Genomic DNA, 20660 nt, shown 5'->3' with positions numbered 1-20660 from the left:
CACTTTATTGGAAACATCCTCAAAAAATTCCAGAAGATTTGTCAAGCATGATTTCCCTTTCACAAATCCATGCTGACTTGGACCTATCATGTCACCATTTTCCAAATGCGCTGCTATGACATCCTTAATAATTGATTCCATCATTTTACCCACTACTGAGGTCAGGCTGACCAGTCTATAATTCCCTGCTTTCTCTCTCCCTCCTTTTTTAAAAAGTGGGGTTACATTGGCTACCCTCCACTCGATAGGAACTGATCCAGAGTCAATGGAATGTTGGAAAATGACTGTCAATGCATCCGCTATTTCCAAGGCCACCTCCTTAAGTACTCTGGGATGCAGTCCATCAGGCCCTGGGGATTTATCGGCCTTCAATCCCATCAATTTCCCCAACACAATTTCCCGACTAATAAAGATTTCCCTCAGTTCCTCCTCCTTACTAGACCCTCTGACCACTTTTATATCCGGAAGGTTGTTTGTGTCCTCCTTAGTGAATACTGAACCAAAGTACTTGTTCAATTGGTCTGCCATTTCTTTGTTCCCCGTTATGACTTCCCCTGATTCTGACTGCAGGGGACCTACGTTTGTCTTTACTAACCTTTTTCTCTTTACATATCGATAGAAACTTTTGCAATCCGCCTTAATGTTCCCTGCAAGCTTCTTCTCGTACTCCATTTTCCCTGCCCTAATCAAACCCTTTGTCCTCCTCTGCTGAGTTCTAAATTTCTCCCAGTCCCCGGGTTCGCTGCTATTTCTGGCCAATTTGTATGCCACTTCCTTGGCTTTAATACTATCCCCGATTTCCCTAGATAGCCACGGTTGAGCCACCTTCCCTTTTTTATTTTTATTCATTATTTAAATGTTATCCATTGCTTGTCTACCGTTATACCTTTTAATGTAGTTTCCCAATCTACCTTAACCAACTCGCCCCTCATATCCATGTAGTTTGCTTTATCTAGACTCAAGACCTTAGTTTCGGATTTAACAAAATCACTTTCAAACTCAATATAAAATTCTATCATATTATGGTCACTTTTCCCTAAAGGCCCTTTTACTACAAACTTTCTACCGAAGTAATTCTAACTTCTAAAGTTTAATGCAAGGTTGAATTTGATAACTCCCCAGAAAATATTCTTCCAATAAATAAAAACTGTGAAGCTTACAATTCTTATTTTTGTGCAAAAGTGATAAAGTAATAAATCAAACTACAAAAAATTGCTACAAATCCAATTTTCTACCATTCTGGTGCACTTGAAAATACAGTACAGTCTCTCAGTGTAAAACTACTTGAGTTAGCCTAAAGCTTATTGTAAATTGGGGTGTCTAAACTGTGGTTCCTTAGCCTTGGATATCCAGTTCATTGTGTGTTTGTTTATATATCTTATTTACTGGATTGTTGTTATAAAATTTGGAGAGTGTTGTTGGGGCCAAATTCGGGGTGCTACCTTTTAAAAGTTTGAAAAGTTAGCACCAGGCGCAAATGATTCTGAACATCAGCTAAATTGGACTTTAGAGCCCCTGGAAGGAAGGGGGGGCGATAAATGAGGCACTAGTGACCTTAGTGGGGCGCTGCAGGGGCGCCACTTACAGAGTGCTACCCAATTTCAGGTGAGTTGTATTCAGCACGCATCCTTCAATCCTTCACACTGGTTTATTCCAGCTCTTAAAGGAGACATAATATCCAGCTTCAACTGCTCATTTTCAGCATTGCTGCACTTGAGTCACAGCTCTGAGCAACGGAGAGACCTTTGGGGGATGGTTGGTGCAAATCCTGCTGCCAGGGAGAGGGCCACGCAGTTCAACAATGTGGAATTGAAGACATTGGTGGAGAGATGGAGGGAATCACTGTTCCCTGCATCTGGAAGGAGGCCATTGCCACAGGTCTTGGCAAGAAGTGGCCAAACAGGTGTCGGCCAGCACTGTTGTGGACAGAACCTTGACACAGTGCCACAAGAAGTTCAATGACCTCAGTCGGGTGGTCAAGGTGAGTACTTGCTTCCATACCTCCTACATATCGGCCTCTGAACCTCTGTCTATGCACACTGAGCAAACCACCACTCCCCCACCAAACATGTGCAGCTACTCAAACACACAAGGGTTATGGGCAGCGGGCAGGGAAGTGGAGTTGAGGCCAAGATCAGATCAGCCATGATCTTATTAAATGGCGGAGCAGGCTCAAGGGGACATAACAGGTCCAATGACAAGGGTGCCTGAGAGCCTCCCGCATTGCCCAGACTGCTGCTGCCTAGCCTGAGGTGGTGCAGTCTACAGCTGGACCTTCCAGGCCAAGAGCTGGTCGAGGGCGTCCTGCAAGGCCACCTGTAGTCTCTGGCCCTGACACACAGCAGCCTTCCACCAGCCGTGCTGCAGCCACAGGGGACACACTGCGGAGGAGTTGTAAATCAGTTCATTCACAAGGGTCATTCATAAATAAATTTGTTCTTTATGACAGTTAATTGTTATTACAAATTTTAATTGGAATGTTTCATCTTTGCTGGTATCTCTCTTTTCAGATAGGCCGAGTAATTACAGGCCTGTCAACCTAACCTCAGTGGTGGGGAAATTACTGGAAAAAATCCTGAAAGACAGGATAAATCTGCATTTGGAAAGGCAAGGATTAATTAGGGAGTTAGCACAGATTTATTAAGGGAAGATCGTGTTTGACTAACCGGATTGAATTTTTTGAGGAGGTAACCAAGAGGGTCGATGAGGGTAGTGCGTAAGATGTGGTATATATGGACTTTAGCAAGGCTTTTGATAAGGTCCCACATGGTAGACTGGTCATGAAGGTTAAAGCCCATGGGACACAGGGCAAAGTGGCAAGTTGGATCCAAAATTGGCTTGGAGGTAGAAAGTAAAGTGCAATGATTGATGGATGTTTTTGTGACTGGAAGGATGTTTCCAGTGGGTTTCCACAGGGCTCAGTATTGGGTCCCTTGCTTTTTGTGGTATATATCAACAATTTAGATTTGAATATAGGGAATATGATTAAGAAGTTTGCAGACGACACTAATATTGGCTATGTGGTTGATAATGAAGAAGAAAGTCATGGGCTGCAGGAGGATATCGATCTACTGGTCGGTGGTCGGAGCAGTGGCAATTGGAATTTAATTCAGAGAAGTGTGAGGTAATGCACTTTGGGAGGGCTAATAAGCAAAGGGCATACACATTAAGTGGTAGGCCACTTAATAGTGTAGATGAACAAAGGGACCTCGGAGTGCTTGTCCACAGATCCCTAAAAGTAGCAGGCCAGGTGGATAAGGTGGTTAAGAAGGCCTTTATTGGCCGAGGCATAGAATATAAGAGCAGGGAGGTTATGCTTAAATTGTATAATACTTTGGTTAGGCCACACCTGGAGTACTGCGTGCAGTTCTGGTCGTCATATTATAGGAAGGACGTGATTGCACTAGAGAGGGTGCAGAGCAGATTTACTAGGATGCTACCTGGAATGGAGAATCTTAGTTATGAGGACAGATTGAATAGGTTAGGTTTGTTCTCATTGGAATAGAGAAGGTTGAGAGGAGAGGAGACCTCATTGAGGTGTACAAAATATTGAGGGACCTGGACATAGTGGATAGTAAGGGTCTATTTCCATTGGTAGAGGGATCTATTATGAGGGGGCAAAGTTTTAAGGTGGTTGGTGAAAGGTTCAGAGGGGATTTGAGGGAGGGGGCTTCTTTACGCAGAGGGTTGTGGGGATCTGGAACTTGCTGCCTGGAAGAGTGGTGGATGCAGAAACCCTCACCACTTTTAAGAGATGGTTGGATGTGCACTTAAAGTGCCATAACCTGCAGGGTTACGAACCTAGAGCTGATAATTGGGATTAGACTGGATGACCTTTTGTTGGACGACGCAGATATAATGGTAAGTACTGCAGGGAATAGAATAAGGCCAGGGCAATCTCCTAGACTAGTTTCGATCGCCTGGATGGGTCGGAGAGGAATTTACATTTTTTCTCCTTAGATTGGCCTGGGTTTTAAAATCTGGTTTTTGCCTCTCCCAGGAGAGCACATGGCTCCGGTTGGAGTGGAGTGTAGAATGTTTCAGTATAAGGGATGTCGCAGTTGTGTGAGGCGGACTGGTTGGGCTGGGTGCTCTTTGCCTTTCCGTCATTGTTCATAGGTTTATAGGTAACCTTTAGGGCTGCTGACCAAGGGCCGTGCGGCTCTTTGTCGGCCGGCGCGGATGGCCCGAAATGGACTCCTTCTGCGCTGTAAATTTCTATTTTCTAATACTGAAGGCAAAAAAGTGGGGTAGAAAGAGAAAAAGGCACAAATCGAGGTTTGTACCAGAAACAACACTGGGTGGATGTTAAAATTTCAGACTGGAACCCAACCGTCTAACCCGAGCAGCAAGAAACTGATCTGCTCTTGAACTGTGGTCTCCTTTGCAGCATTCCCTGCCCGACAGGGAGCCAAGCCTGTCCATCAGCTGGCTTCCAAGCAGGGAACTACTAAAAAGCAACACGCATGCAATGGTGTTAACATTCGGGAAAACCCGGACTTCCAGAGAGGAACACCTCTCCCCCCGCTTGGAAATCCCACCCCAGAAAATATCAGGGCCACCGTGTCCTGGACATGATGAGTTAGTGCCTGCCACCCTTACTGTGTCCATCACTGCCTTTTGCACACTAATCTTGGGATTTATCTTTTTTTTTCAAATGCAATCACTCCTTCTGTCTGTATCAGTTGTAATTATCAGCAGCCAAGGCCCTGTAATCAACAGCATTGCACAGTACCTGCTTCTGATTTGAGAGCTGCAAGTGGTTCCTCATGTCTCTGACATTGGCCCACATTTTCAACTCTGCACTCGATTTTATGACTCTAACCCTGCTCGTCACTGGAGGCACATACAAAATGCTGCTGATAATGTGAAGGTTCAGAGATTTACTAGCTTTCTCTTTGCCCCATCTGAAAAGCTCTTCCTTCTCCCTACATTCTCACAATACTGAAATCAAGATTCATTGCCCGGTCTTGTACTTCACCTCATTCTTTTCCACAGGGCCTCAGACCTGTGGAACTCCACCTTTCCCCCAGCCTTCCCTTCCCCCTACTCGTTACAGCTTTTAAAATCCAAGATTGGCATCATCTAATAACGATAGCCCCGACTTTAACCTCACTCGTCCAGTGGGAATGGGGGTGTGGCTAAGTGCTGGACGACCATTATACACTCCGCCTGATTTTAGGTTACATTGAAGTCAATGTAGGGTAACATTAGGTGGGTATAAAATGGGCCTACGACCCCGCCCTGTGCCCACTGAGTGCTTTAGGTTAAAGTTGGGGTTTATGTCTCAATTTACTGTCTCTTTAACTTTACAACCATGGCAGTGTGCTGCACTATGACATTAGGGCTGCACCTTATCTACTTAATTTTTCTATTAAAAATCCAATTTAAGAATTCTGTGGTATTGCATCAGGGAAAAGACCATTGTTCTGTACAAAACATACAGTTGCAATATGACTCACCATCACATCAAATCCAAATTGCTGGACGATATGCAGCTTATCTCATCCCAAGCGGAAGGATGGAATTTAATCAAAATAAAAATAAATTGAGAACTTTGTGACAAACCTAATTCTTTCATGGAATTCCATCATATGCAACCAAATATAAAATTCAGCAGAAAATATTTCCCGATTGTGTATTTTCATTCATGTACTTTCTTTCTCCGAATTGCAAACTCTTTTAAAACTTTGTATTTTATACAGTAACGTTGATTAATGTAGGGTGAAAGTAATTGAATGGCCCGGAATACAAATAATGCTTTTTATTTTTTAAAGCTGTGTGCAGTGCAGGAGAGAGAAATCAATGATGCAGGAACCACAAACTACTGGGTCTAGGACCTGGTTCATCAGGATTCTGCCTAACACAGTGAATTATTCAGACACCACCTAGTCACTGCTTGTAACCCAGTTCTCAAAAAGTGAGAGGTGTACACCCCTGATATGTACAACTATCATGGATAAAGTCTACCAGTGCAGGGAACTTAAACATTAGGGAATATTTTTGTGAGTATTGGCAGAAATGATAATGATGAAATCCACTGCAGGGAGCTAAACTAGTGATGTGAAAAATCAGGATTATTATTGATCAATCACACAGCACAGAAGGAGGACACCACTGAAAGAGCAGTCGTGCTCAGTCTCACATCGCTGCTTTGTGTCTGTAACCTTGTAGGTTCCTCATCCTCCAGTACCTGTCCAACTCCCTTTTAAACTTATCGATGGAACCAGCTTCCATCACCTTTTCAGGTCGAGCATTCCAGATCCCCACAACTCTCGGAGTGAAAAACATTCTCATCATCTCCCCTCTAGATCCTTTGCCAATTAGTTTGAATCTGTGATCTCTGGTTATTGACCCACTCACCAGAGGGAATATTGTTTTATCTATTTATCAAAACCTCTCATCATCTGGAAAACCTCTATTAGGACCAAAGAGAACAGTCCTAACTTTACCAAGCTCTCCTCATAACTGAAGTCCCTCATCCCTGGTAACATCCTGGTAAACCTCCTCTGTACCCTTTCTAAGGCCTTCCTGAAGTGTGGCGCCTGGATCCACAATACTCCAGCTGAGGCCTAACCAGTGATTTATAACGTTCCAGCATGATCTCTTTTCTTTTATGTTCTATTCCTCTATTTATAAACCCAAGTAACCCATATGCTTTTTAACCATCTTATCAATTTGCCCAGCCACCTTTAAGGATTTGAGTATATGGACACCAAGGTCTCGCGGCTCATCTATACTTTTCAAAATCGTGCCATTTATAGTATCCTGTCTTTCCATATTAGTCCTCCCAAAGTGCATCACTTCACACTTCTCCGCATTGAACTCCGTCTGCCGTGCTCCTGGCCATTTCACCATCCTGTCTGTCATCCTGAAGCCTATATCATAGTCTACTACTTGCCAAGTTTCGTAACATTTGTTGATGTTTTCATTTCATAGAATCACAGAAAAATTACGACATAGAAGCCGTTCGGCCCATTGTGTCCATGCCAGTTAGATAAAAGCATTCATCGGACATTAAAATTCAAGTAAAAGGGGAGAAATGGGAAAATCGGTGAAAGGAAATGTGTGGATAAACATCTTGTTGAGGAAATAGCTTAGATTTGAAATGCCAAAGAAATGTCTTCACCGTTTATCCCTTTTATTTATGTGGATTTTTCTAGGTGTAACTAAATTAAAGATTGGAAACCTGTAAGGATCTTTCTGAGCAAACTGACTTTATATCTACCAATATGTTACTGTACAGAGCAGCTACAGCAGCTTAGCCCTGTCCATGTACTTACTCTGGTGAGCATATTCGCTGTTATTGCTGCCCCCTGGTGGCAGTGACAGAGATGGGTAGGGAGATGTTCCTGGGCCCAGTGCGGCAATCATCTCCATTACATTCGGCATGATCATCTGGCTGGGGCTCATCGTCTTACACCTCTTGGCCGTGGGACCATCTGGGTCGTCCTTAATGTGAATGTCTGACTTCACAGCTACTGGCCTCCAGCTGCATGTAGGGTCGATTGTAACCTCTTCAAACTCCGTGCTAGGGAAATTAAACAGAAATGTAACCTTTTCTCGTCCAAGTGCTTTCAGGTCACTATGCCCTTACCATTCTGTATCCATTTATGTTTATATTGCATATGAAAATGTGAAAAGCCTATTGAGCACCATAATTCATCTCAGTGGCCTGAGCCAGGGCGGGTGTATAATTTGAAATCAGCCAGGGTTCCAGCTCCCAAGCAGCATCCAGCAACTTCTGTTGAAAAGTGCACAAGGATTGAGATAACGTGCACTGAAATAGCCCGTCAGTGCCCATTGTCCAGGCTCATTTGATGGAAACTGGTCATTTACATGGATTGCTACAGTCACACAGGTTTTATGCAAGAGTCAGGAGTGGAAAGTGTGGCCAATGTATTCCCAGTACTGTCAGAAGCCCAACTGTTGCACCGTAACCCGCAGCTGTCCCTCTTTTAGCACATTCCCCCATTGGTTCAACAAGCCCTGAACTTGAAGGTACATTTGAATTCTGCCCGAATATGTCGTCCGAATTTTTAAATGTCCTCCAAGCACAGAACTGTTGGTTTTGGTTTAGAGATACAGGAACAAAGCAAGATTGAAAAATAATTTATATTTTACCTTTTCTCAGTTCAAGAGATTATTGGGGTAGTGGCTCACAGAAATTACCTCCTACTGCATAGGCACAACCATTAACACACGGATGGCAAGAACACCAGACTGCTCACTCACATTCTTGCTCTCCTCTCTGCAACTTTTCATTAACCTCATTATTGCTCCAGACAACAAACACAATGTTCAGCGTACAGGTTCTTTCAGTAAGGTTTGTAATACGCAGCTAGCTTTGAAAAAGAAATGTAAAAGGAGTGCATCCCTAAAGAAAGTATTTTGATTTGCTGTTCAAGGAATGCCGCTGCATCTAGTCCATAGCCGCCAGGTCACAGACTGATGCTCCAGCCAGCCACCAGCAACCAAATGCTAGCTCAAGTCCAGTCAATGGCACCCAGCCACCAGCTTACAGGGAGCCAGCTGCCGTTTGTCCATAGCAAGGCGAAGGGGGGGAAAGGGGCAGGGTGGAGAAGTGATGGTGAGGGATCGGTGCCCCAGGTTACAGGAGGTTCTCTTAACTTCAAGGTTCTACAAAGCCCTGAGCCACGCAAGACATTAGACTGTATATAGTAGTCTGTGAGTTGGCCAGTCATTGAGCATTAGGACTGAGATGAGGAGATATTTCTTCACTCAGAGGGTTGTGAATCTTTGGAATTCTCTACCTCAAAGGGCTCTGGATGCTTAGTCGTTGAGTATTTTCAAGAATGAGATCGATAGATTTTTGACCACTAAGGGAATCAAGGGATATGGGAATAGGGCAGTAAAGTGGAGTTGATGTGAATATCAGCCTGATCGCATTGAATGGCGGAACAGGTGCTATGGGGCTGTCTGACCGACTCCTGCTCCTATTTATGTTCTTATTGGTATTCACGCAGCTACAGAATGAAACATTGCTGTCATCACAAACACAGAAGCAGCATATTCACTTACTTCTGAATGGCTGCCAAAATGCCCCACATGTACTGGTCTACTTCCAGCCCTTCCAGCAGTGCTGTTTTACTGTAAAAACAGGAGAGAAATGTATTAAAGGCTAAAATTAATAAAGCACAGTGCAGGTCTACAACTCCACACTAATACTGCACGAAAGGGTCGATTTTTCAAATTCTCATTCCCAGCATGCAGCTGGAGAAAGACCAGGTAAGGACCAGCAAATTTCTCAACTGAACCTCCGGAACTGAAGGCCTTGGGGCCTTCTGCCAGATGCTCTCTCGCAGTAGCAGCCATAAGGTCCCAAGGCTGGTGGCCAGAACTGCATCTGCAGGCCTCTGCTGTTTGTCAGTGTAAGACCCTACCAGGATCTGCACCTGGGCTGCAACGTAGCCACACTTACACCAAATGTGGGTGCTGCTTGGCCGTGGCCTGACATGTGCTGGGGCTGGGAAATCAGCCTATTTGTGAAAGCTCAATTTTAATCCTTTTATCTTTTCCTATGCTTCAGTTGGGCTCACGGTGTGGGGAATAGTTCTGCATTCTACTACATTGTGCCACTACCAATTGAACCATGGGGCTAAATTTGAGCCACTGGCCTAAGAAGGGGAAAATCAGCCACGGTTGATTGTTGTCCAGTGATCCCTGCTTGAAAGTACACGAACGTGGAAATCAAGTGAGAGCAAGATTTGGATCAGCTGCGACAGCTCTCAAAATTCAATATCCCGCCAACACTCATTCTCCAGGCTAACAAATGAAGATAGGAAACTTGGTGAGGTACCACAAGACCCCAGTGGCTGTGGAATTATACCTGAACATATAAGGAGACAGCTGATAATCAACTGTAATGCTTTTTTAAAACCTTTACTAATTAGGAACTGAATTAAGTTACACTTTGCACTTACTTGCACACTGGACATCTCCACGTTCCTCTCTCACAGTTCAACTGTAGATAGGACTCAAGATCGAAACACTAGTAAGCACAAGAAAGCATTATTAGGTTCATTAATCCTGTATTGCAATTATCCAATTGTGAAATACTTTAGGAGGGCGAAATTCCTTTTGTCGATCATTTTAAATGAGCACTAGGGTATGTTTTGGATGCATGCACTCTGTACAATACTGGAGTAAACATAGGAATCTCATTTTGTACTGACAGGAACTTTTTTCACTAAAACTATGAGCAGGATAACTTTTGAACCCTTTATAATTTACCCAATTGATTTTTTAAATTGAAACAAGATTGTCTGTAACCAGAAAATTGAAACAACAGTCATCGTCGTCTGAATTCTCTAATTGTAGGTTCCGATCATTTATGTTGGCTCAAGTTCATTGTCTTCTGCTATGCATACTTAAATACTACTGATCAGGAGCCAGTGTTCACAGATCATTGACCTGGTTTCCTGAATACACAACCACGAGTGAGAAAACAAGAGAAATATGGAAACACTAAATGTTACAATAGTTTTTCTTACATGCGTGCATACCTCGGGTCAATCAAGGAAAATAGAGGACTGTAGGATACGCAAGTTCCACTACATGTCTCTCGCCTTTTTCTTTCTATTTCCTTTCTCTGCCTCACAGTATGCTTTATTCTTGTGTTTTGGATTTTCCCCTCTCTCCCTTTGTACCTCTCTCCTTGCCAAAGCATCAGCACCGTCTCAAACAGTTCATTCCTTTCAATTTCCTCTCTCCTCCTCCAAAGACACTAACTTGGGTGGGATAATGTGATCGTCACCCTTAGTGTATGAATCCACGGCAAATGTGCAACTGCACCCGAGTCTGACCAGCAGACTGTCCTGTGTGAGCCTACATAATAGCCTGGATTTTCTGATCCGGTGAGAATTCTGCCGGATTGGTGCCATTGTAGCCTATGCAGCTGCCTGCCTCCTCTGCCCTGAACCTGGCAAATCTGCCACAATCAGACTCATTATAAATTTATGGCAGCATTTCTGGTCGCATCTGGGTGCCCACTTCAGGAGGAAGGGGAGAGAAATTGCTGTAGTAGCTGCCGAAGGAAGCATTTGTGGAGCAGATCACTCGTATCATGATCGGGGACCGTGTCAACTTGTCAGTACTACTGACCTGTATGTGTTTACAGTCGTGTCCTCGTGCTGGAAGCTGGATTCGCCTGAATGTGATTGGACATTTCAGGGACACTTTAATTGCTGTTTGTTCAACACCATCCTCTCCATTCAGCCCAGGGGTACCGGATGACACTGCACTGCTGTTGAAATTCCGCTTGACTGTTACATAGAGAAATAAAAACATTTACAAAATTGCACAAGAACAAACTATATCCTGCAGAATGTACAGCAGCTTTATCGGCACAATGAATCCTGCTTAATTTTTCACCCCCTTGTCTGATGGCACTGATTTTTGCTAGGTACCTGCAGCCTTGCAGCACTCCAGTAACTATACTTCATGTGTGAGTCTAGACAGGAAGTTAGCGGAGTATTTTACCACACAGGGTAGGTATCATCTGCTCCTATCCTCCACCAATATCCACACTCAATACCTGCAATAGGAGGTATTAGATAAAGATCACGAGAGAATCCTGGCTCATTTTACTCCCTTCAAAGCCCAGTAAAACCTGTTATGAGAACTCTGTATTTTGGAAAACTAAAAATGAGGAATTTAGGAGTAAGAGGGGCTATCAGGTGAGACTTTTAAACCTATGGAGTAATAGATTATGGATAAGTCACGACAGAAGGACATTAAAGCAGATGTATAAATGGGCTTGAGACAATTAGATGTGTTTGTGGAGGGAGAAAGATTGAAGGGTATGGTTGGTGAATGGGGTTGTTCTGTGACAATTGGATTGTTGGACCTAATGGCCATTTCCTACTGCTGAACATTCTTCTGTTCTTGGAAAATTCTTCACAGCATGTTTTTTTCCAGAATTGACCATGCATTTGGTGAGTACTCACTTTTTGTTATGCAGTGCTCTGCGGGCAGAAGTCTCTTCTTCAGCAGGCCTTGTAATACTGATCGAACTGAAGGCCTGTGCACTAACTGGAGCACAAACAGATGCGACTGCAAGAAAAGCAACAGAATGTGATTCAATCAACAGCCGCAGAATTACTCCAGACTCAAAGTGTCTCCATATGGAGCTGCAATCAAGAGTCTATTTGGAAGGCGATTTGCCTTCACAGAGGAACCTAGTTACCTTGATGATGTGACTGGCTAAACCCCACGCTGTGATAATGGGGAAGATTTCCTGACCAATATCCACAAATGCTGAGCATGCACATTCTAAATTCCTGGCTGTGCTATTTCAACCCTTCGATGGAACAACAACGCCAATAAAAAGCATGCAGAGGAATTTAGTACGAGTGCATTGTGTGTTTTGTCCATGGACAGCAGTGGTCAGAAGACCCATCCTTTTTGGACTTGCACATCTAAATGTCTATCTCTTCAAATATCGAGAAAGATGCAGGTACTGAAATATATGTGGGTCCCTAATGGACAAATAGTGGGTTTTCATATTTTTCCAGTGAGATTTAATCTAGCAGCAACAACTAAACCCTGCAATCTCTGAGCTATTTCAGGTCACAGCTAATGAAAGTAACCTAATTACAATCTATGGAATGCTACGACATGCTCAATTTACTACTTCAATGAGGCTACTGGGATGTAATACTGAACAGACAAAGCAGATCCTGGCTTAAGGGAAAAGGAGGATATTGGATAAGTCAACATACTCCTACGGATTGCACTGTGTGCAAATTGCACTGTGTGATACTAGAAACGAACACATTCATAGGAAATTCCTTTGTCTGTATCAACCCGCCGAACCTTTGGCACAATTTCAACTTGAGTGTTTAGCTTCAGAGAAGCAATGAAAAAGATTTGGGAAAAGGTCACCAATCTCCCCTGGTGAATGAGGAATGACGGACGGTGTGGGGATGGACCGAGGAGTGCACAAACAGGAGTTACAATATACCTTCAGTACAGAAAGTGTTCCACGGTGTTTCACAGCAATGCAGAGCAGTAGTGGAACAGTTAGGAAAGATGATCAAAAGCACGGTCAAATACATAGAGACAAAGTTCAACCTGAAACGTTAACTCTGTCTTTCTCTCTACAGATGCTGCCTGACCTGCCGAGTATTTCCAGCATTTTCTGTTTTTATTTTAGATTACCAGTGACCGCAGTATTTTGCTTTTGTGTCAAATATATGGGCTTGGAGGGGGCCTTTAAAGGGAAGTACCGAGGTAGAGTCCAGGCAGTAGGGCCAAGACAGCAGAAGGATCTGCTATTGCTGATGAAGCAGAGGGAAATGGGCCGAAGGGTACAGGCTGAGATCTGGGCTGGAGGAGGTTGCAGGTCTGCTGGGTCTACAGGGGGATTTATAAACAAGGACAAGGATGGTGAATTTAATGTGTTGCGAGGGGAGGGGGCTGAGAGTCAGTGGCATCAGCAAGGATGACGGTGACAGGTGAAAATAAAGCTAAACTAGCAGCATGAGAGAGCAGTTATACTTACACAGCAGCAGGCAGTCACAGTGATCTGAATGGTGTTCCTCCCAGGCTGGCATACATGTTTCAAGTAGAGAGGTTTGTGGGATGTTTTATTGTCTCCTCGCTCTATTGTCATCGGTGTCGCATTCACGCTAACCTGTACAGATGCCGGCCAGTTTGTGTTCATCTGTCTGTCTTCGTGATGATAACATTTGAACTGAAGCTCCAAATCTGGCCTGAAGGAAAGATTTGGAGCAGTGTGCATTAAAACAGATCCATTTTCCTGGGCTTTTTTATACTGAAATCAGAATGATTAGTAAAAACACGTATTGTATGCCACTTCCCCTTGTTTCAAAAAATAGTGAATCGTTTTTAAAAAAATATATTTTTGTCCACTCATCAAGGTGTTAGTAAGAATGGAACACTTTCCATTTCAGGTAGAGAGTGTCAGCATCAAGCACTCCCAAGTCAAATGCAGCATGAGTACTATACAGACTAAAGCTTCATACACTCGGTCACATAAAGCATTACCAGGTCAGGTACAGTGAAGATACTCTTTCCTCAACAATGTGCCTCTGAACAGTGCTCCCTACTGCACCAGTGCGATCTTTTCCATTTCCCATACCAGCCATATTGTTGTCTTTTGAGCGAGATGATCAATTTAATACTGAATTAGGTGTAGTTTTGTGCTGTGGGCCATTGTCCAGTAGGGACTGAGTTGAGACTGGTCAAACTCATTTCACATAGATTTCTCCTATTCAGCAAGGCGCTATTTCTTATCCCATCAGACTGGGGTGCATTTAATCTCAACAGGAGAGGGCAGATCTGCTCCCAGGCCTTTGTCAAAGCCCCTCTGAATCAGCTCCCGCAGGATGCAGAGCAACTCTGGCAAATGTCCTTTCCTAACTGTCAGGCAGAGTCTTGGCTACATGTTGGACAACAGTTCAGATAACGGACTTGCAGTGTTAGTGGGATTGACGGATGAAAAAAAAGCAGCGAGGGTTTTAGTCTTAAATAAATACTAATTTTCTAGGGTCCCATATGAAGAATGGCCTCTTGGCTGAGGTACCAGGGGTGCACTGGGACCAGTGAAACCATACCCGGGTATGAGTCAACCGTATCAAGGGATGAGGAGAGAAAATTGGCGAAACAATTGGCATTTGAGGATAGTTCTGTTTCTGGAAGTCATCATCATCATAGGCAGTCTCTCGAAATCGAGGAAGACTTGCTTCCACTCTAAAAGTGAGTTCTCAGGTGACTGTACAGTCCAATACGGAAATTACTGTCCCTGTCACAGGTGGGACAGACAGTGGTTGAAGGGGAATCTGGTTTGCCTCACCATCCTTCCGCTGCCTGCGATTGTTTTCTGCATGCTCTCGGCAACGAGACTGGAGGTGCTCGGCGCCCTTCCGGATGCTCTTCCTCCACTTAGGGCGGTCTTGGGCCAGGGTGTCGGTGGGGGATGTTGCACTTTATCAGGGAGGCTTTGAGGATGTCCTTGAAACGTTTCCTCTGCCCACCTGGGGCTCGCTTGCCATGTAGGAGTTCTGAGTAGAGCACTTGCTTTGGGAGTCTTGTGTAGGGCATGCGGACAATGTGGCCCGCCCAACGGAGCTGGTCGAGTATGGTCAGTGCTTCGATGCTGGGGATGTTGGCCTGATCGAGAACACTGACGTTGATGTGTCTATCCTCCCAGGGGATTTGCAGGATCTTGCGGAGACATCGTTGGTGGTATTTCTCCAGTGATTTGAGGTGTCTACTGTACATGGTCAACATCTCTGAGCCACACAGGAGGGCGGGTATCACTACAGCCCTGTAGACCATAAGCTTGGTGCCAAATTTGAGGGCCTGATCTTCGAACACATTCTTCCTCAGGCGACTGAAGGCTGAGCTGGTGCACTGGAGGCGGTGTTGGACCTTGTCGTCGATATCTGCCCTTGCTGATAGTAGGCTCTCGAGGTATGGAAAGTGGTCCATGTTGTCCAAGGCCGTGCAGTGGATTTTGATGACCGGGGGGGGGAGCGGGGGGCAGTGCTGGGAGACGGGGTCAGATTGGTGGAGGAAATTGTCTTATGGATGTTTAATGTGAGGCCCATGCTTTCGTATCTATTTCTGGAAGTACAATAAAGCCCAGGTGCCTGCAGGTAAATTAATCTGGGATTTGTAATTCAGGCCCATGGATTTCAATAAATTCAATTCCTTTCTTGTTAGTGTCAAACTGACGCGCACTTTTACAGCAAGTGCTTCTGGCTGGCAGCTTTTAGCAACCTTGTGCCTTTTTGCAAAAATATGCCAGAAATATATATATATATATAATGGCAGTAATTCCTACACCTCCAGATGTATCTCGGTCATCTTTGATTATTCAGCCAAGTCAAAACTTAGCTCTTGCTTATAATGAGCACATCACCATGACTGCAATGCAGCACGAAATAGAGGACACAGCCAAAACTGAAGAAACTCAGTGCAGTAATGAGAATCAACCGGTTCCACCGCACCAGCTCTACCGTACCTGCTCTACCGTACTGGCCCCACCGCGCCGGCCCCACCGCGCCACGATAAGAAATAATAAGGGAAAGAGGTCACTGGTGGGAATAGTCTGTAGGCCCCCTAACAATGTAGCACAGGGTATAAATCAAGAAATAATGGAGGCTTGTAAGAAAGGTACGGCAGTAATCATGGGAGATGTAAATCTTCATATTGATTGGACAAATCAAATTGGCAAAGGTAGCCTTGAGATAGAGTTCATAGAGTGCATTTGTGATGGTTTCATAGAACAATATGTTGTGGAGCCAACTAGGGAGCAGGCTATACTGGATCTGGTAATGTGTAATGAGACTGGATTAATTAATGATCTTATAGTAAAGGATCCTCTTGGGAAGAATGATCAGAGCATGGTAGAATTTCAAATTCAGTTTGAGGGTGAGAAAGCTAGGTCTCAAACTAGTGTCCTGAACTAAAGGCAATTACAAAGGTATGAAGGTAGAGTTCGCTAAAGTGGACTGGGAAAATAGATTAAATGGTAAAACGGAAGATAATCAGTGGCAAACGTTTAAGGAGATATTTCATAAGTCTCAGCAAAGATATATCCCAGTGAGAACGAAAGACTCTAAGAGAAGGATGAACCATGTGTGGCTAACTAAGGAAGTAAAGGATGGTATCAAATTGAAAACAAAGGCAAAGGCATACAATGTTGCAAAGAATAGTGGCAGGCCAGAGGATTGGGACATTTTTAGAAACAAAAGGACTAAAAAGAGAGAGGATAGTTATTAAGAGTAAATTAGCAAGAAATACAAAAACAGACAGCAAGAGCTTGTACAGGTATATAAAAAGGAAGAGAGTAGGTGATTAAGAATTGGTCCCTTAGATGATGAGACTGGGGAATTAATAATGGGAACCAGGGAAATGGCAGAGACCTTGAACAAATATTTTGTATTGGTCTTCACGGTAGAAGACACTAAAAGCCTCCCAATAATTGATAATCAAGGGGCTATTGGGAGACGGGGGGGGGGGCTTAAAACTATCACTAGAGAAAAAGTATTCGGCAAACTAATGGGACAAAAGGTGGATTGGCTAACTAACAGAAAAGAGAGTCGGGATAAATGGGTCATTTTCCAGTTGGCAAACGGTAACTAGTGGGGTGCCACATGGGTCCTCAACTATTTAAATCTATATTAATGACTTGGATGAAGGGACCGAGTGTAAAGTAGCCAAATTTCCTGAAGATACAAAGATAGGTGGGTAAGAAAGTTGTAAGGAGGATGCAAAGAATCTGCAAAGGGATATAGACAGGCTAAGTGAGTGGGCAAACATTTGTCAGATGGGATTATAATGTGGGACAATGTGAGGTTATCCACTTTGGTAGGAAATCTAAAAAAGCTAATTATTATTTAAATGGGGAGAGATTACAAAATACTGCAGACGGATCTGGGAGTCCTTGTACATGAAACTCAAACAGTTAGCATGCAGGTACAGCAAGTAATTAGGAAGGCAAATGGAATATTGGCCTTTATTACAAGGGGGATGGAGTATAAAAGCAGAAAAGTCCTGCTATATTGGTGAGGCTACAACATGGAGTACTGCGTACAGTTTTGGTGTCCATATTTAAGGAAGGATATACTTGCATTGGAGGAAGTTCAGAGAAGGTTCACAAGGTTGATTCCTGAGTTGAAGTGGTAGACTTCTGAAGCAAATTTGAGCAGGTTGGGCCTATACTCATTGGAGTTCAGAAGAATGAGGTGTGATCTTATTGAAACTTATAAGCTTCTGAGGGGGCTTGACAGGGTAGATGCAGAGAGGATGTTTCGCCTCATGGGGCTATCTAGAACTAGGGGGCATAGTTTAAGAATAAGGAGTCGCCCAATCAAAACAGAAATGAAATGGAATTTCTTCTCTCAGAGGGTCGTGAATCTTAGGAATTCTCTGCCCCAGAGAGCTTTGGAGGCTGAGTAACTGAATATATTTAAGGTGGAGATAGACAGATTTTTGAACAATAAGGGAGTGAAGGGTTATGGGGAGCGGGCAGGGAAGTGGAGTTGAGGCCACGGTCAGATCAGCCATGATCTTATTGAATAGCAGGGGCCAAATGGCCGACTCCTGCTCCTATTTCTTGTGTTCTTATGTTCTATACCAGCTCCATACTACCGGCTCCACCGCGCTGGCTGCACCTAACTAATGGTGTTGCCCATGCAAATTTCGTCATGCTAATTTTTTTCAGGAGAAATGCACAAAGAGTCATCAAAAATTGGATTGGTCCTGCACACAGGTAATTGGGAGTTAAAAGCGTTTGATTTTTTCAAGATAAAGTTAGATGATGTGATAGGGAGGCAGTAACTTTATTCCCCCTACAATATGTTAAAACTGGCCAATTGTGGGAAACTCTCCTAATGATTGCGATGAATAGTGGATCTATACAATAGATTTCACTTCACGGAAATACATCAGCCATCAGAGAGACTGTGCAAATCTGATTGCATGTGACCTCTGATTAGATGTGTATTTCAGGGAATTCTGCACTGTGAATCTGTTACACCATGAAGTATAACTGCCTCCAGGGTAGGATCATGCTAGGATCTATTCAGAGACAGTACATAACATTTTCTGCATTATGCATCTATGGGTATATCAGTCACTGAAGATGCATAAGCACATACAGAGCCAGTGGGTCTCTCTTGTATACATACTGCAATGTGGAAATTCACAAACGCACTGAGCAATACCGCCCCACCCCCACATTGTGGGTAAATGCACCATCCAGTTAGATGCTGGGCCACAGAGACCAGAAAGGTCCCTGGTCTGTGCTGAATTTTCTACAATGAGCCTCTGTGCCCTTTGCTGAGGTTTGTGGGAAAATTAGCCAGGTAATGATCCTAATGCTGATCTCTATTCAGTTGCTCACGATGGAAGATGCACATCTGAGTACATGGAGTGAGAGCAGGTTTGGGTTGACTGGGATACCTCCCATGGTTATACAGCCTTCTGACTCACTGTCTCGGCTTGCACATTAACAATGATTACTTGGACGAGGTATCAGATGGCTGCTGGTGCCAAAATTAGAAAAAAATAATTCCAGTCACAAAGAGACCCAGGATTCCCTCTGAACCAGAAGTTACCTCTGACAAAGTCAGCAATGAAGAGAAATAACATTGTTCAATGTGACAGATACCCACTGAGATAGAAAAACAGCACATGGTCATTCTTCCCCCTCCCACATTTTCTCCCCATCTCCCATGGAGGTGCTCAGTATTGCTGTACTATTCCATAAGCAGTGGTTGCAGAAGTGGCTGTTTAACTGTGGAAGGAAGCTAAACTCAGTGCTGTTCTCACCGCGCATCTACACAAATGCACTTTCCAGTAGGAGTCACTGGATAGTGATCAGGAGTGGAAATCCAAAGGGTTCGGCTATATTCCAAGTTTAACATCACTTTCCTGGACTTCAGAGAGAAGCAGTGCGAGATTCCCTGGAGTTAGGTTATCGCCACAAAAGGGTGTAATTACAATGTGGGACCAAACTAGATTTAAAATGTGTTCAGGCAGGCGTGTGGCCATAGACACATTTTAAACTTACCTGTAGATGGTGGAGATACAACCCTCTACACTCTCTAAACATTTGTAAAAATTTGTAATTGCCAGAGGAACTGTGTGCATACGCAGAGCTTTCTACTGGGCAGAATTCCGTCAGAGCCAGGCAATGTCAACGGTCCACTGGCAAGAACCCATACTGAAGCTGTTGGTCTCGTACGGGTAGTTGCAATATAAATGGCAGCGCTATTTATCTCCCTTGTCTTGACCTCAGAGATTGCTAAGGCAAACTTTAGTGCCCCAAGGGCAATCTTCAACTACATTTTTCCGACAATTATAAATAAGTTAACTACGAATGATTAATATAAACTAATGGTTAGGTTCTCCAAATATGAAAAGACATCAACTGACCCTTTTCACTGCTTGGGCCTCAGTTATTCACAATCTATATCAATGATTTGAATGAGGGGACCAAATGTAATGTATCCGTTTGCTGATGATACAAAGCTAGGTGGGAATGCAAGTTGTGAGGAGGATGCGAAAAGGCTTCAAGGGGATTATAGACAGGCTGACTGGGCAAGAACATGGCAAATGGGATATAGGGCCCAAGTTTCCACACGATAAAAAATGGGCGCACCTCCGAGCTGGGCGCCCGTTTTTCGCGCCTAAAACGGCGCCGGAAAAAAAACGCGCGATTCTGGAGAGCCCTGCAGCTCCTTGTCTGTTTGGCGCGGCGCCCAGGGGGGGCGGAGCCTACACTCGCGCCGATTTTGTAAATGGGAGGGGGTGGGTGTTATTTAAATTAGTTTTTTTCCTGCCGGCAACGCTGCGCGTGCGCGTTGGAGCATTCGCGCACGCGCAGTGTGAAGGAAACATTGGCACTCGGCCATTTTTGTAGTTCTTTGTAGCTGTTTAATTTTTGAAATTTTTTTTAATAAAAGCACATTGCCATCAGCACATCAGCACTGAGAAGGCTGCAGGAAGCCTCAAAATTGAGGCAGCCGTTTCCCGATGACCTCCCCCTTTTGCCGTCGGGAAATGGCTCCTCAATTTCTGAGGCTTCCTGCAGCCTTCTGTCTCCTTCCCTCCCTCCTTCCTGCCGTCTGGAATGACTTCCTCCCCCCCCCCCCCCGTGTTTG

General features: G+C 44.1%; 1 protein-coding gene across 3 annotated transcripts in view; it reads right to left on the bottom strand.

Annotated features, from left to right (window-relative positions):
* The window catches only part of LOC139235052 (zinc finger MIZ domain-containing protein 1-like), a 293638-nt gene that overhangs the window by 53619 nt on the left and 219359 nt on the right, over positions 1 to 20660 (bottom strand). For all 3 annotated transcript variants that reach the window (XM_070866173.1, XM_070866174.1, XM_070866175.1), the window contains 6 exons: positions 13526 to 13736; positions 11970 to 12075; positions 11125 to 11285; positions 9945 to 10012; positions 9043 to 9111; positions 7284 to 7531 (listed from right to left, as the gene is read on the bottom strand). In XM_070866173.1, coding sequence (XP_070722274.1) covers positions 7284 to 7531; positions 9043 to 9111; positions 9945 to 10012; positions 11125 to 11285; positions 11970 to 12075; positions 13526 to 13736 — 863 coding nt within the window. The remainder of the gene's footprint in view (positions 1 to 7283; positions 7532 to 9042; positions 9112 to 9944; positions 10013 to 11124; positions 11286 to 11969; positions 12076 to 13525; positions 13737 to 20660) is intronic.

The sequence above is a fragment of the Pristiophorus japonicus genome, chromosome 22, assembly GCF_044704955.1.
Source record: "Pristiophorus japonicus isolate sPriJap1 chromosome 22, sPriJap1.hap1, whole genome shotgun sequence".
NCBI lineage: Eukaryota > Metazoa > Chordata > Chondrichthyes > Pristiophoridae > Pristiophorus > Pristiophorus japonicus.
Note: the sequence above shows the minus strand (reverse complement) of the source record. Positions and strands in the feature narration are given on the sequence as shown.